Source organism: Glycine soja, chromosome 3, assembly GCF_004193775.1.
Source record: "Glycine soja cultivar W05 chromosome 3, ASM419377v2, whole genome shotgun sequence".
NCBI lineage: Eukaryota > Viridiplantae > Streptophyta > Magnoliopsida > Fabales > Fabaceae > Glycine > Glycine soja.
Genome location: NC_041004.1, coordinates 40,119,416 through 40,136,684, shown reverse-complemented (window position 1 = coordinate 40,136,684; position 17,269 = coordinate 40,119,416). Strand labels below are relative to the sequence as shown.

The following is a 17,269-nucleotide window of genomic DNA, read 5'->3' as shown; positions in this document are numbered from 1 at the left end:
TTTAACGGTAGGAACCTATCGAAAATTAAAAAAGTCACTTATTAATTATAAGGACTAAAATGAATAAGTTTAAAAACTATAGGAACTAAATGGGTAATTAAACCTATATATAAATAGATATTTTAGCATGATATATTTATTAGTTGTATAAAAAAAATTGTATAATAAAATAATTAATGTGAGCTATTTAATCCTCCAACAATGTTATATTTAATTGATTCAAATCAACAGTTATTATGGAGTTTTGTTTTTTTATCAACGGTCAATTTTCATGTTTCAAATTATTTTCTCACAAATAAATGATTATTATAAAGTGTAAGTTTAGATTTACTTGTTATAAAAGTTTTAAGTGAAGTTTACTTATATTATATATATATATATATATATATATATATTTAAATTTTAAAATTGATACACATTTAAGTAATTCTTATTTTAAAAAATTTAAAATTTAACTTTATATAGCAAATTCAAATCTAAATTCTATTTTTTAAAATTATTAAGTAAATTAGTCCACGACACATATTACTTATAATAAACGGATTTAAAAATATAGGAATTAAGCTTTCAGCAATTACATTCATAGACTAAAGAGGCTATTTATCTAATTTAGTAATTCAATACTAAAAAGAATGTTTGTTTTTTTTTTTTTTACTTTTTGATATATTAATTTTAAACAATTTATGTTTCATTAGCTTAGAAATTCACGAAAACCTATGTTTATGGTAGTTGTCAGTTGGCACAGATACATAGATGGGCATGGGGATGAATGAATTTCGTAGTAGGCAGTAGGCAAGTAGGCTTCATTTTGATTTGCAACTTCCACTTCAACTTGCAGTTGGTAACGCACAAACAACACCTTCCACGCGCCCCAATCACTCCTAACTTACGTGTGCAACCGGTTTTCCCTCTTTTTTTTAAGAAAGAAAATAAACGGAAATGACCTCCTCAAATTCCCCCCAAACATCTTTCTTTATTCTTCTGTCATAAATTAATTTCACCTTTTTTTAGTATTTGACCTTTGCCTAGTTTTCTCACCTAGCAGTAGCAAAGAGTACACTTTGTGGCCCTGCAATTTAAAATTTTAAATCTTTCCTTTTTTTTAAATTCTGAATATCTCTCTCCTCTGGCTAACGTTAACGTCGAAGCGGTTATTTATTTATTTAAAAATATTTATATATTTATAATTATTACTACTGTTCTGGCACTCGTTGTCTTTTGCGCTTCTCATATGTTATTCAGTTTTTATTCCACCCCACTGCGGCAACACTGTTCCAAAAACTCCATCTTTTTGAGGTTGTTTTTTTCGGGGATTTGAACTCTGTTCTATACTTTGTTCAGTATGGAACCCGTGCCGGTTCTGTTGTATGTGAGTTCGGACGAAGAAGAGGAAGTGCCTTGTTTGGAAGAGAACAGAGGGAGGAACAGGATCATTGACTTTGACTGGGTGAAGGAGTTTCTTGACATTTCGGACGAGGAATCGAACGAGGTGAGCAAACATGAACACAAGTCGAAGTCGAATTCTTCTTTGATATCGACGCCAAGCGTGGAGGATGATGATGATTGCGTAGTTCTGGATGTTGATCCTGAAAGCCGAGTCACCACCGTGGATGGTGACTCGCCAACTGAGTCAGACGAGTTGGTTGTTGTTGGCGAGAAGGGTCAGGTATTTTATTTTCTCCAAATTTTCAAAATAAATTTCTTATTTTTATATAATTGTTAGTGGGAAAGAAAGGACTAAATGATACTCTCTCAAATATCGTGCATGTGATTTTTTTTTTTTTGGTGTTTTGCTAAAAGTTTGATTTGGATGTATTGGTAACTGGGAAGTACCGTAATGTGCTTTCAATTTTCTTAGTTTTCAATTCCTTGAGCATGAACTGTTTGGCTGAAATTCTAATGGTTCTTACTGAACATGTGAGTCTGGTGGGTCTCATTTTCCATTTTTGTGGATTTCATTTCCAAACTAGTGGGATGCATATGAATTTCAAGCAATGAAAGAAAATGTGTTTTTTTTAAAGAGTGTTAGTGAATGGATTCATATCCTAAGATTGAAATTGGAATATCTGATTAAGATTCTCGGAGGGATGAGTAAATGTTTTTAACTCTGTTTGGAAGACAGCATAGCCAGAGTGGATCCTCTGTAATCTGTACAAGTATACTTTATGCTACATTGCAATGTCATGGTGGTTACTTATGATTCAGATGTATTTAACTTCTGATCAAGTTATATAACTTCTAGAAGTATGCTTGAGAATGCAATACTTGTATTTAATTGCGGAATTTACTTTTCCTGCGGCATTTTTATTTGCGTGCAGTAGAAATGCTACAGAATGCAATACTTATTTGCTCATTTTACTTTTTTGATTTTGTTTTCTCTAAACTACAATTTTCATACTTTCTTTGCTTATGATTGAAGATGTATCTATATCATTTTAAATGTGGAGGTTCTTTTTTTGTTTTTGACTTGCAGATTGCATGCAGAGACTATCCTCATCCCCGGCATCTTTGTGTCATATTTCCTTATTCTTCCACCCCCCATGAGAAACACTGTTACCAGGTAAAGTTCATAATTTGTTGCTTAAGGCTATGTCAGAATTTAGACTTATGCATGAGCCGGTGTAATTATATTAGTTTTTTTTTCTTCATGTTATTAGCTGTTTGATATTATCCTTCTATTACTATGACCTTTTTTTTTTATGACATGCAGTGCTACTGTTATGTGTGTGATTCTGTAGCACCATGTCCGAAATGGGTCACTGGCCTTTTAGGTATGGATCATTGTCATGCAACCGATGAATCCGAGACATGGAGAACACGGAGGAAAATTTTCAAGCTGGGCAAGACTGCTCCATTACCGTCTTCAACCAATTATAGTACTTTGAGTGATGTCACGAATGCCCAACAGAACAATATTCTGCCTTTTCGTGTGATGTCTCCATATTCCATGTTGCCGAATCAGACATCAATGTCAACTGCAACACATACATGCTCCCCAGTCAATTCCATACCTCAAAATCAATCCTCTTCGCCAATTACAATGCGTACGTGCTCCTCGATACATTCTAGCTTCCAGAACCAGGTATCCTGGCCAAATAATGTCCCCTCCATTGCCACCAACTTTACAATCCCGTCTGGTACAAACCGTGGTAGATATCCAGAGTCAGGATCTACTTTGGCGAGAAACAGATACCAGTCTCAATCCATTCCACAGCACTCGCTAGGCAATCGTGCAATCCAAAGGGTGCGACAACATGGAGTTAGCACTTTAGTGCCTCAGTTCCATTCTCATACATTGTTTAACGGTTTAGGCAGTGTTGGTGTTGGGAGCACCATGCCAATGAACCATTCTACTCATGATGCTTCTGGTGGCTTCAGTAATCATGTGAATCTAGCACAGCAATTTGCCGGATATCATGCTGCAACAGGATTTTCAAATGATAACAGAACTTCTTACGGACAAAATGCTTATGTCCCCCAAAATTTATGGTACCCTAATCCTTGCTCTCAACCGAATAACCTCAGCTCTGTCAGCAATTACGCTACTGCTCATGAAACCCAAGTATCATACCAATCAAATGGTAGCCAGAATTTTTATGCTGTTCAAGGTAACAATGCTCCTTCAAGTAATAATGTGGCTGGTCTGAGTAGAAATGAAAATGTTTGTGGAAATGTAACCCAAAGTGGAACTACAAGGCAATATTCTTGCCAACAGAAACCTCATGATGTGAGTCTAATTGAATCTGCATTGAAGGCAGATAGGATTGAGCATAGCAAACAAAGCATTCCTTATCAGCAAAGTTCAGGATCTACGAACACCTGTCTTGGCTCAGTCGATGATATCAAGCGCTGGCTTTTTGGCGATGAAAACTCTTTCCTGGTTGGAGCCGATGATGCTTTAGCATCATCATCAGCTCCATCCGGTCTTGGCTCAGTCGATGATATCAAGCGCTGGCTTTTTAGCGATGAAAACACTGTCCCGGTTGGAGCTGATGATGCTTTGGCGTCTGAACTCAATACGCCATCTCCTGATCTTAGCACATTTGATGGGGGCTCATTCTTTGATTTTGAATCCTCTTGGGAATGTCGTGCTCGTGTCTAGTTATCGATGATGATGAATCTTCAAGGTAACGAGACAAGAGTTCTGCTGCTTGCTTTATAAATGGAAGAACTCGGAACCTGCTAGTGTTAGATATCAGTGGCTATTGGCTACATATTTGTCAATACTTATGACTTACTGACTCTGAGGATCTCATAAGTGATTAGATTTTTTATCTCGTTCCCATTGCAGATAAGTTTCATGCATTACAGGTTTAATCTTCGAGCTTAGAATGCTGACATAAGTAGGAAGTGAGTGAAAGTACAACAATTGACAAGCGTTGCTTTGTCCATTTTGTTTTCAGTTAATGCTGATTATGTTTAAGATTTATTTATAACATTTTTAAAAAAATTATCGAAATTTTGTATATAACAGCGTATCTAATTTTATTCAAATGGAAAGAATCTGATCATATATGATCTCTGTGCATGAGTGGTACATCTTTACACGCGTAACAATATTTTTTTAAAAAAAGATTTTCCCCATAATATTAAAATATCACTATTCTCTGTCACAAGTGACAATTTATTCGTTGACCCTTTTTTTTCGAAATAGTGCAACACTAGATAAAATGAACACCATTTAATGAACAAACATGTTGAATGCTAACGCTCATGTTAACCTATTCTTATATAGAGGTGTTGTAAATGGTATGGGAAGGGTATATAATTGGTAGAGGTGGTTTATCTCTAGTTACCAAAAAAGTACTAGTATAAATTGATAGGTGGATGGGGTTGAATTTTTTGTTTAGGGTAATTTTGGGGAGAAATTACTAGGTGGGAGAGAAGTGTGAAAGAGGCCAAGCTTTTCTTTTGTTTGAGAAGGGAGGGAAGTGGCCAAGTGAGGCAATAGAAACAAGTTTGGTGAGATTCAATAAAAATAATTCTCTCAAAGTGAAGAGATTTGGGTATAATATTTTCTTAATTTTCAATCTTAAGTCACATCAAAACAAGTGAGCAATACTCATAAATCCTGATTGGCATTTGGTCTGAAATCAATTTTATAAACACTTGACATCAACACCAACAAAGTATTATGGTTTATATAAAATAATTAATAAGCATGTTTTTCTTTTTAGTTTTATTTATTTCCTACCTTAAATTATGTTTCCTAAATAAAATAATTAACATTTTGATTATCAAATTATAATTATTTTCATAAAAATCAATGCAAACATTTTTATCCAATATTTTTTTTTATCAATGGCCCCCTAATAGCCAAGTCTGGCTCCGTCCCTGTATCACGTGCAACACAATCCAAAAATCTTTTAAAATGTCTACAACTGGAATGTTGTCAATTCACCTGATGACTTCTTGAAAGTTTAAAAGAATTCAATATAATAATAATGAAATAAAAATAAACAAATAATATAATAATATATATAATAATTGTTAAATATAATATGTAACCGTTAAAAAAATAATGATATATATATATATATATATATATATATATATATATATATATATATATATATATATCATCATTAGACAAATCAGAGTGTTGTAAATTTTCTTCTTTTTACGAATAAAAAATATATTAATTATTGTTTTAAGTCAAATATATTAATGTTGAATACTTAATAAATATAAACGCATATATATAATATAATTGTAATTTATAATTATGTAAAGTATTAATTATAGAATTCAATGTCTATATATTAATAGTATAAAATTTTACATAATTTTTTTCTCTTAATTATATAATGTATTTATTATTATATTAAAAGTTAATTATGTTAAATGTTATTAAGAAAAAGATATGAGTATTTACCGATATGCATTAAGATATCAAATTTTATTATGATTAATGTTAGTCTGAGTGAGATCTTTTTTCTCATTCACATTTTTTTTATTTATAAAATTTGAACTCAAGACTTCATTTAAGGAAGAAGCGAACTTAAGACCACTCGGATCAATGACTTGTTGGTGGAAAAAGTCCTTTAGGAATACAATATTCTTTTCATTTGTTTATCAATGAAAAAATTACTCATTTTTTTTTATTTGTAAGAAAAGGAAAAGGCAACAAAGAAACAACTAAATCCTTTGGGTTGTGACACCATGGCATCACCAAGGTAAGCTTGGTATATGGCAGAGGGATAATGATCAAGAATAATCAAATCCTGTTGAGAAGAGTTTCCTGTCTTTGCAAGCCAATCTGCACATTTGTTCCCTTCACGGTACACGTGCAAAAAGGTCACCTCCCAATCCATCTCTGCTTCAATGAATGGATCAGCATGATGGTAGGGAAATATTGATGAAACATGTTGATATTTCTCCAGTGATTAGGTCCAAAGCAAGCTTTGAATCTGATTCGTAGATCAATCTTCCAATTCTTGTCTCTAGCTATCTTCAAACCATGATAGATGGCGAGTAACTCTGCATGAACTGAAGTTGCAAAGCCACAGGATCCCATGAAACCTGTGTGACACAGTTCCCAAGACTATCCATTGTGATTCCGGCAAATCCTGCTTGTCCCGGGTTTCCAAAAGCGCTCCCATCAGTATTAAGCTTCATGACATCACCGGGAGGAGCAATCCAACACACTTGCATAGGAGAAGGCTGTTGCAATGATTGAGTAACGTCCTTAAAGATAATGTTGTCGAGAGTGTGAATCTGGTTTAGCAATGTGCCACACCGGTTTAACATTATCATTGAAAATTTCTTCATTCCTAGACCTCCAGATAAACCAGCAAGTTTTGGAAAAGAGAAGACCTTTATCTCCTTTAATGTTGTTCTGAATCCAATCTTTTGAGTTTTTATGATGAGAAGCATGCTGTCTGGCGGCCACCTTTCATCTCAATTCAAATAGTTACCCAAACTTAACTTTGTAGTACCTAGTACTGACACAAACCTTCACTTTTAGTCATGTACAAGCACTTTCATATTATTTTTAGCCCTTCTCGTTATAAAATGTACCAAAGATCAAAATAGCTTAAAAAATACTTATATAAACTGAGTCACTTTAAAAGGTAAAGTCTATGTAACTATAAAGATAGAATGAGCAATTTTTTCATTATTAGTTATATGAACGGAATATTTGTGGTGAGTTTTAAATCACAATCTTCGTTAATACGACACTCTTTTCACATGTTTATTAATTGTATGACTAGTACATTTGTCATGATTTTACCACTATCATTGTATAGGGTGTTCGGTTGTGGATCCGTGGGCTGCAATCATATGTGGGTTCGTGGCTGCTTGGGTGCTCACTGGGTGCAACTTGCTGGCGGAGAAGTTGAAGTACGATGACCCTCTTGAGGCTGCACAGCTTCAAGGTGGGTGTGGCACGTGGGGGATTATCTTCACTGATTTGTTTGCTAAGAAAGAGTATGTGAATGAAGTGTATCCGGGGCTACCTTATAGGCCTTATGGGTAGTTAATGGGAGGGGGTGGAAAGCTCTTGGCTGCACATGTTGTTCAGATTTTGGCCATCACGGCTTGGGTGAGTGTTCTTTGTGTTGCATAAACTGGATCTTCTGAGGACCTCACCTGATTAAGGAATCAATTGGCTGGAGGTTAGGCAATGGTAAGACAATCAGGTTCTGGGTGAATAATTAGATCCTGACCGTAGGGTCTCTTATTTGTCATGCACTCATGAGTCGTCTCACCAACTTCCAGAGGCTTAGAAGGGGCATAACAGATTCTGATCTCTGACCTATATGCAACTCTCACAGCGAGACAAGTCTTCATGAATGGTTCCAAGAGTTTTGCCATCTATTGGATCATATTTGGAACTGAAGGAATAAAAAGATTTTTAATATTTCCTGGTCAAACAACTCCATGATTTTGATGGAACAGCAATGCCATGTTCAGGACTTGAAGCACATGCAAGAGATGTACCCAATTCTTCACACAAGAGTTTCACGTTGATACCTCCCATCTGTTAACTGTGATGGAGACTATTCCATTTTTGGTCCTTCAGCTTCTTGCCAAGGCTTTCTAAAAAAATGATGTTTATACAGTATGTGAAGATCCGATGGATAAACTTATCCAAGAATACTTTTTAAGAGAAAAAAATGAAATAAACTTCTCTATAAACTAAAATTAACTTGTGCACAACTTAAAATCATTTATGACAAAACTTCTATAAATTAACTTATGCACAAGTTAGTTTTTGCTTATGACAAATCTTTATTTTATTTGTCTCTTACCCAAATCATTGAAAACAGGAATAAGAAAATGAATACAAAGTGAAGGTAAAAATAAAAAATGAAAAAAAATCTAAAATTAAAAATGCCCTTAACTTTCACATGTTTCTAAGATAACCCTTTTCTTCTTGCAGGAAACTGGGATATTCTTCTATATAATCATCCAATAAATGCACTGATTTCCTATCTCTACAAAGGTAATTGTTACCCCCATCCAAAACAACATGCTAACTAGTAATAAGCAATCCCAAATAAGTCAATTACCGGGAGGTAACCCAGGCTTCTACAGGGAACTAAGCTACATTTTCAAACTGCTACATGATACTCATCTACAGTTTGTTTTATAGCATCCAACTGGGACATAATAAATTCCACTTTCTTGTGAAAAATCTCATTGGCTATTCTCGAACCATAATCACATTTCTCAAATGGACGATATTCACAAGCACTTTTGATTTCATCACGCAATGCAACCTGAATGTCCTGAAAGATTTGAAAAGAAAACAAATGAAATTAAAGATATTTACAAAACTACAGCACAAGTTTGAGCATTAACATGATGATGAACTTTAAGTAATAGGCTGATCTACTTGTTGTTCACACATGTTTAGATCGATCATCATTATTTAAGACATTTATGTATGGCAATAACACAGATTCAGAGTTCAAATTCCAGCTCAGAGAAATGCTGGCTGCAAGTACGTGGTGTTAGAACAAGAGGTTAGAAAAGCCAATGAGACTGGATTTCTGCTAATTAAGGGAGTTAGGGTTATTGCTTAGTTAAAATTCTAATGAAATTTGGCAAATATAGGCTATTATGAGATAGGGAGAGAAAGATTAGAGGTATGTTGTTAAGTTAGAGATTGATTATGAAGGAGTGATCTCGTGTTCTTGAAATCAGAGAACAACTTTTATTTTTCTCTTCCTAACCAGGGTACTTAATACTGATTCAAGGCTAATGGATATTTTGTCAATAAAATCCTATCTTTTCTTTCATGATTTTGCTAATTTCTGGACCAGTACCTAACAAAAGATTAATGTAAAGTAAATAAAATATGGTTACACAATGGCTGTTAATCTTATATAACATTAGGTATTATTTAAATGAGACCACTTAAATTAGACTAATGCAGTTTTGGTAGTGTGCGCTCTTTTTGGGACTTGCACCCATAATGCCACCCTCTTAATATACACGAATAGACAAAAGAATAAATTCATTTCTGGGAGACAAGGACCTTGATTAATTGCATGAACTCAAGGCAGTGGTTTTGGACCACATCCTTCCTAGGACCAACAGGGCTTGCAAGCTCATCCATGACTCCTCCTGCAAGCTCCAAAACCTTCACAATTCTCTACACATGACCAGCAGAAAGGAGAAAAAAATCAGTCGAACAAACTAGATATTCTGTCACTTTCAGGACATTTTTTTTAACATGGTTTCAATATATTACCTTTTCTACATTCTGAAGTCTCTGCAATGAAGTTGTCTGGCCCTGTGAATCCATGGATGTTGATTTCTTGTGTTCCTTCTCTAATTCAAGTCTATGCTATAAATCATTCTGAAGACAAAAAAATTATCTAAGACTGGATAACCATCAAATGCACAACTAACAATTTCATAATCACATAGTAGCAACAATAGAGTTGAGATGCATAAGATGGTAAGAATTTATTAGTAAATAGAGCGCTCAATATGGCCCATCAAGACAAGCCCAGCCTTAGTGCATATGGGTCAGGGCCAATGCCAACTCATGGGCCAAGTTGTCAATTAAAAAAAACTAAAGCTGGATATTAGGCCTAGGGACAGGGCCAACCCGGTATGTCTTTGGGCTTTTTAGACTAATAATAAAAATCTAACAATTCATCAAATTATTAGTTTTATTGTAAATAATTCAATCTATATAATTGAGCACAAATTATATGAACTAAAAGCAGAGATTCACATCTGCAAACAGATAACAAATACCAAGCCAAGTTCATTTTGTAGAAAAAATTGTAAGATAGAAAACATCCACAATTCATTTTGATGTAATCAGAGAAGATGCAAACATCACTAATATACATACGTCACTCAGTTTCTCTCTTTCAGTGGAAGCTATTTGTCTAAGAAGCTGCCAATATTCTAAAGGTTGGTTAGTGGTTACATAAGAACAAAATCGAAGTCAAAAAGCAAAACTGGTTTCTGGCTTGTAATTGGTTACTAGGCAATCTCCAATAAGGGTTCTTGCAAGTAGATCTTAGCCTCAAGATCTGATCTTGCTAAGATCCATTATTGGAGCATTTTGTTGGATCTCCACGTGGAGATCCACTTCTTCTACCAGAACATCTGCAACAATTTTTTTAAAAATTGATATTTTCCTCTCTCTCTCTCTCTCCACAACATTCCAGCGGGAAGCAACTGCTAGCAACAGGAAGAAAATAAAATGGAGATTCGAGGAGGAGAAGAACAACCAGATACACAACAACACTAACACAGACTCAAATCATGAACGATTAAAAACGAAAAAAATAAACAGATCTGGAGAGGAACGTCACCGTCTTCGAACGAACGGAGGAGCGCGCAGAGAGGAGAGCAGCACGCGGAGAGGGGAGCAGCGCGAGGAGAGGGGAGGTGGGTGGCGGAAGAAGGAAGGGTGGGGGGAGGGTGAGGACCTGGAACCAAAAAAGGGAGGGAGAAGAGGGTTGGGCCGGAGAAAGAAAGCAAAAAAAAAAAAAAAAAAACGAGAGGAGAGAGGAGAGAGGGTGGGGGTGAAGGAAGAAAAATAAAAAATAATTGAAAATCTCAAAATATAGTTTATTAAAATAATAAACATTTTTTTTAAAAGTAGCATGACACCGTACAATTCATAAGAAAAATAACTAGCATCTCAAAAAAAATCTTAGGCTATTGTCTCTACATTCACTCTCATCTCATGTCCAACCACCCAAACATACTACACCTTGTAATGGGTTGCTGAACCATGCTTCATACAATGTATATATCAAGAAAGACCAAATTCAGCCCTAAAAAAATAAAATAAATCATTCTCATTAACATTATTTCAGTTTTATTCTAGGCGTGTAGGAGGGTCAATGTATAATGTAAGGGGTCATCCTTAACATTATTTTTCTGGACATAATATTATTGCTTTAATTCCCTCTTATACAGCATAGCGAAATTCACAGGCCCACTGTGATGAACAATTGTTTTTTTTTAATGTTTTTTACTTCAATTCATTCATGATACTTTCTTGATAAATTTGTTAGATGACTTCAACTAATGATAATATGGATGAAGAGATCAGATCGAGCATGAAAAATCTTTATGTGAACTTTACATCAAGTTCATTAGGAAGAATGAGAGTGTAGCGTTTCAATTGGAAGACATTAACCAAGAATTTGAAGTCATGATGAACCAAGAGGCATTCCCTGGAAGAGGAGGAGATAGAAGGAAGGTCGTTGGCGGTTTTGGGATTGGAATTGGAACGACGTGTCGCAGTGTGGATGGCTTCAAGAGGGGTTTGAGGCTTCGATTGCTTCCCGAATGAGATAGGGAACTGAGCTGGAGCACCGTCGTATATGTCACCTTCCTCCTCCATTCTTCTTTACACAAGCTGCATTTCATTTTCATCATATTACACAAGCTCCATTCTTCTTTACACAAGCCCCTATTCCCTTCTGTTTTATTCGGACCCGACCCTTTTTCTTTGTTCTCTTCAGCCCAACTCTTATTCGAGAATCAAACAGGTCCACAATAATTTAGTTTTTGTATTATAAAACAGTTTGGTTTTTCTGATGAATTGTTAGCTATTTTTATACTGTTAATTACCTTAACATTACCTTCAATGCGATTTTTAAAATAATTGTTAAAAATTACTGATTTTAAGAATACAATAAATCGAATTAAAAATTATTATTGTTAACTGTTTGTATCTCTTAATTAAGTGATTTATGATTTGAATTTTTAATTGACACTTGAATATGAAATAAATTGTATTGGAAGAAAAATATTCATGATCTTGAATGAAAATTAAATTAGAAAATCACTTCATACTAATACTATGACCAATAAAAAATATAAAAAATGATATATCTTTTAGGTAACTTTTTTAATTAACTAAATTAATTTGTTATTATTTTTTTGAGACCAAACCCAAAGTTAGGAACGACATCATCGCCATCTTCTTTTTTGTTATTTATTTTTCTTCTCCTTCTGGTCCGGAATGACAAAAGACACCATCTAATTTCAAGCAACTCCACAGCACCAATATAAAAGTTATAATGTTTTACTCTTGACATTTCAATATAATATTTCATACACAAATGGTATTTTCTTTATCAATCACAAATGGTAATTTGATGGGTGTGTATCTGTTTTTAATTTTTAATTTTGAGAGTAAGGGAAGACCATCAATGAAGTCGCCATTCCCATTTGTTTAATGGAGAAATAATGGCAGGTGATAACTGATAATTGTCTAATTGAGGCTGTAAGCAGTAGGGACACCGGCTAGTAGAATGAGGGGAAGAAAATCATAAAAAGGTGATGTTTGCTTACTATCAGTTTAGCAAGACTGAAAGAGAGTAAAACCTCATCATAATACATAAGACCAAATGTATACGATGCACTATAAATTTCTTTTTGAATTAATTATAAGTATTTACTATCTTGGTTGTTTCTATCAAATCTAAGTAAATATTAAATAATATGAATATAGCTAAGTATTAGTATTTTTTTTAAAATTTATAGTCTTAAATATGTTTTTAATTTTAAAAAAAAATCATAAGTTTTTCTCTTCATAAACTTTAAACTGTTTAAAAATGTGGTTTTTGTCAATATTTAACGTGGTAATATAGGATTAGTTTGTTTAAATTTATTTTTTTCAATCTTTTTAGAAAATATACATTTTTATGTTGTTTTATATGTTTATCTATTTTTTAAAAATTAAGTATTTTTTTTTAATTTTTTAAGAAATAAATCATAATTTTTTTTTCTTAAAAACCACTTTTTTAGAATAACTTTTTTTTATCCATAATTAAGATTCATCAAACCATGTCATGTTAGCCATCATTCCGATGTAACATGTGACTTGACATGTTTAAATTGATGTTATCAGTTATGTACAACTAATGAAGCCTAAAGTGCTCAAAGAAATTAAGGTCATCCAAAGTTTGGACACATACCTCGCATAACATTTATTACATATCATATTTTGATTATTTTCTTTCTTTCTGTCTTTTAGTTATACAATTGAGACTCGTAAGTGATGATATCACCCTTTGCTCATTCATTTGTTTAAAGAGGCGATATGATACGTACGCTGTTTTGTTTATTCCTCGAATGAAGTAGTAAAGTGGAAATGAAAGTGCTGAGCTACAGGAAGCATATAATCGAGCACTTGAAAATCTTCTGTACCCGTCATCAGTGTCAACTTTGCTTGATAAGCCGCCATGTGGTCGTACACATCCCTATCTATACCTATATATAAAAGGTAAATAACAAAATTCGTGCTGGAAAGCATTTTGAAATGATAAATGGGTAGACAAATTAAAAACTAATTTCACAAATTAATCCTTCAATATCTAAAAAATTAGACAAATTAGTTTTGCAGTTAAATTTGAGAGACTATTTTATCAAATGTTTAAAAATTAATTTAATAATAAATTATATTTTTTGAAAATTAATTTGACACTGAAATGTAAAATTTATAAACCAATTTGTTATTATATTATTTGTAGACTAAATTTATTATCCTTTTTATATATTTAAAGATTAAATTTAAAAAATTTATGAGTGCCTTGGACAAATTTCTTGGCTTACATTCAACTAAACACAGACTAAGGACCTTGTCCAGTTACCATAAACTAAACTGAGAAATTATTTGCATTGCCTTTTTCTTTATTACTACTCTTTGATTCTTGAAGGTCGAAACTTTTGAGCTTTGATTATTCGTTGGAAAGGGAGGATGGGGGTAGTGTCCAAGCAGCAGGCAGTACTACTATGAGTAGTTTCAGGATTGGGAGTAGATCAGTTCGGAGCAACAGTGGTGTGGAAATCTTTGCCAACTCCTCTTTCCACCAAGAAGACCACGAAGAGGCACGTTTGAGGACCGGCTTGCTGACTTCGCCTGAAGGGGTTGCCAGTGAGGTCGATGTTCATCAACTTGGGTTGCAATAAAGGCGAGGTTTGCTTGAGAGACCGGTAGAATCGCCGAAGAGGACAATGAGAAGTTCATGCTCGATCAAGCTTAGGGATCGCATTGATAGATGAGTGTGTGTCTCAGTGTCATTTTTCTTGATTTTAACTAAGCTGCATGCAACCGACTAGGGTCGGTCTAATAGTAGAGATTTGGATAGTTTTCATGAAGTCTTAAATTCAAATCTCATTGTCACCATATTACATAAAAGACTATTTATGGCTTCTTTTTCGGATTGGATGGATGGTGTCAGAGTCGCAATTGCCATTCCTACAATAGAGGTCCGATTTGAGAACATGAACATTGGAGCAGAAGTTCATGTAGGAAGTAGAGCTTTGCCCATTTTCACAAACTACATGGTTAATAAGATAGAGGTAAGAGTACCACGTACCAACCTTGTAAGTATAGAGATTTCTATATTAATCTCTTTGAAAGAGATATTAATATATCTTTTTTTTTGGTTGGTTTTCTATGACAAGTGTACCAATTTTCACAAACTAAAGGTTCAGACATTTATTTAATTGTTAAATGATGCTATGATGTTTGTGCTCATATTTTCCATTATTGGATTTGTAGCTAATTAGGTTTGGCTTCTTGATCAGTTCACTGGAAAGGTGACTTATAATGGTCATGGGATGAATGAGTTTGTAAGTCAAAATGATCTTCATATTGGAGAAATGACAGTCAGAGAAACCCTGGCCTTCTCAGCATGAGTCCAAGGAGTTGGGCCTCCTTATGGTTAGCCCACAGAGCTGCAATTTGGAAATCGAGCCAAAATTCATATGAAAAATCAAGTTTTAACTAAAATTATTTCACATTCTGTAGATTTGCTAGCAGAGGTGTTCAGAAGAGAAAAAGAAGCAAATATTACACCTGATCCAGATATAGATGTCTACATGAAGGTAAGATAGAAATATTTGTCTACTAGGGATATGTTTTACCTGCATCTCTTGAACTTCCTTTCATACTTTTTGAGAGATAGAAAGATAAGCTTTAAAACTAATAAAAGAAAAATGATTGCTTTTCAATTGTAACAGCATATTTGTTGAAATTTGGGAATTCTATTTCTACCCATAAGCAAAGGAATTTCCTTTCAGGAAGACATATGCTCTGAACACATTTGCTAAATCTTCTTTACTTTTATATTTTTATTGTATATTTGTATTGAAGTTGAAGGCACCATCTATTTATCCCTATTTCTTAAAATTAAATGGAATGATTGATAATAAGTGGTTGAACTTGTGATTTGTAATGCTCACGCTGTAGCAACTGAAGGCCAGAAAGCAAATTTTTTCACAGATTATATTCTAAGGGTAAAAATTGCTGCACTCAAAGTTAATTATTTTTCTTTCTAATCAGTGATTGGTAAAGTTTGTATATTTGGCACCAATAAAATGGTTACCTAAAAATAAGTTATAAGCATTTCATTATTTAATATTATTATTAGAGATTTTTTTGGTGAATCATTATTATTAGAGATATTATATTCATATATATATATATATATATATATATATATATTAATTTGTAATAATTATTTTTATTTAATGATGAATTTTAGTGTATGTATACAAGTATTAATGTTTACCAACATAATGTTGGTCTGTGAGAGACTGAGTTTAGATTACTTAAATGAGGCAGTTAGTTAGGTTCTTGCCAAAAAATAGTTGTCAACAAAGTCCAAAGATACCAAGCATCACCAACATGCTAATAAAAAAACAAAATGTTGCATGGAAGTTTAGATTCAAGTGCATACTAACATGTATGTGTCTAGAGATGATAGAGAACCTACCTTACAAATGGAGTGTGTGTAGAGATATGGTAGAGAACCTACCTAACACATGGAATGTGTATGTGTGTTATGATTATTTATAATGTGTTTATTTATCCATTTATATATTTGTAATACCCATTTTCATTTGGCTAAATGTCTTAGAAGTTTTTTTAATATTTCTAAATTAACTTAATAATTTAAAGGAAGAATATCTTTAGCTAAAAAACATAAGCTTATATTGCATTAGAGGTTTGCATTGTACATGTTCATGATTGCTAGAGAGATCCACCACTCTAAGATAATATTTCATCTTTTGTTATTATATATAACACTCAATTATCTAATTCTTCAAAATTATATTTTTTTCCAAAATTATTCTTATCATTAATATTTCTCTCTCTTCTAATGGTTTGTCGATTGATAATTGTAAATAGGTATATTTTGTGATTAAGTCATAAAAATTGTTGAATTTTCCCTCTGATATTGTTTCTTTTTGTGTGAATAATTAGAATTTTAATATCATTCAAGTTTTTGTCTAGTAGATGTTTAAACCGATAAATTTATAGTGCTTGAGTGTTATATTTGCTGTAGGAACACATAATAAAGTTTGAAAGAGAAGTTGAAGATTTGAAGACTCTTGCTTAGCTTGTTATACGCGACGCAATCGCTTAGCTGACAACATTCGCTTAGCGCATAGAAGTTACATTAAGAAGTCTGATATCATGTGAAGGCGCGACTCACGCTAAGCGCGCAACCACCGACTCACTCGCTTAACGTGGAGAAGTCGCACTTAGCCCGAGCTTGCGTAAAATTTAAGCAGGTTGCGCCTTTAAAAGAGGAAGGGAAAGAGAAAAATTATTGATTCGTTCTATCATTATTTAGTTCTCACGAAAAGTAGAAATCATCCCACAGAGAGCTAAGGAAAGGGTTTGTGCAGGAATAGGGGGAATCAACCATTAGGAGTCATCCCTTTCCTCATCTCCATTCTTCTTCCCTTCCCATCACCCTCTTGCAATTGTAAAGTTTCTTATGACAATGAGAGGCTAAACCCTCTTGTTGGGAGTCTAACA

General features: G+C 33.6%; 2 protein-coding genes across 2 annotated transcripts; one reads left to right on the top strand and one right to left on the bottom strand.

The window, feature by feature from the left end:
- Positions 1-1,211: 1,211 nt before the first annotated feature.
- Positions 1,212-4,450, top strand: LOC114406971. The gene is made up of 3 exons (XM_028369862.1): positions 1,212-1,666; positions 2,474-2,560; positions 2,711-4,450. The coding sequence occupies exons 1-3, from the start codon at positions 1,343-1,345 to the stop codon at positions 4,100-4,102; spliced, it is 1,803 nt and encodes a 600-aa protein (XP_028225663.1). The 5' UTR covers positions 1,212-1,342; the 3' UTR covers positions 4,103-4,450.
- Positions 4,451-8,301: 3,851 nt separating this feature from the next.
- Positions 8,302-10,959, bottom strand: LOC114406969 (mediator of RNA polymerase II transcription subunit 11-like). The gene is made up of 4 exons (XM_028369861.1): positions 10,788-10,959; positions 9,704-9,811; positions 9,488-9,604; positions 8,302-8,735 (listed from the first exon to the last, which is right to left on the bottom strand). Exons 2-4 carry the CDS (start codon positions 9,755-9,757, stop codon positions 8,559-8,561), a joined length of 348 nt encoding a protein of 115 aa, XP_028225662.1. The 5' UTR covers positions 9,758-9,811; positions 10,788-10,959; the 3' UTR covers positions 8,302-8,558.
- Positions 10,960-17,269: the final 6,310 nt, after the last annotated feature.

Coding starts and splice junctions, on each gene's coding strand:
- LOC114406969 (XM_028369861.1), bottom strand. CDS start 9,757: ATGGATTCACAGGGCCAGACAACTTCATTGCAGAGACTTCAGAATGTA. Junction 9,605..9,703: donor GACTTCAGAATGTAGAAAAG/GTAATATATTGA, acceptor GGTCATGTGTAG/AGAATTGTGAAGGTTTTGGA. Junction 8,736..9,487: donor AGTTCATGCAATTAATCAAG/GTCCTTGTCTCC, acceptor CAAATCTTTCAG/GACATTCAGGTTGCATTGCG.
- LOC114406971 (XM_028369862.1), top strand. CDS start 1,343: ATGGAACCCGTGCCGGTTCTGTTGTATGTGAGTTCGGACGAAGAAGAG. Junction 1,667..2,473: donor TTGTTGGCGAGAAGGGTCAG/GTATTTTATTTT, acceptor TTTGACTTGCAG/ATTGCATGCAGAGACTATCC. Junction 2,561..2,710: donor ATGAGAAACACTGTTACCAG/GTAAAGTTCATA, acceptor TATGACATGCAG/TGCTACTGTTATGTGTGTGA.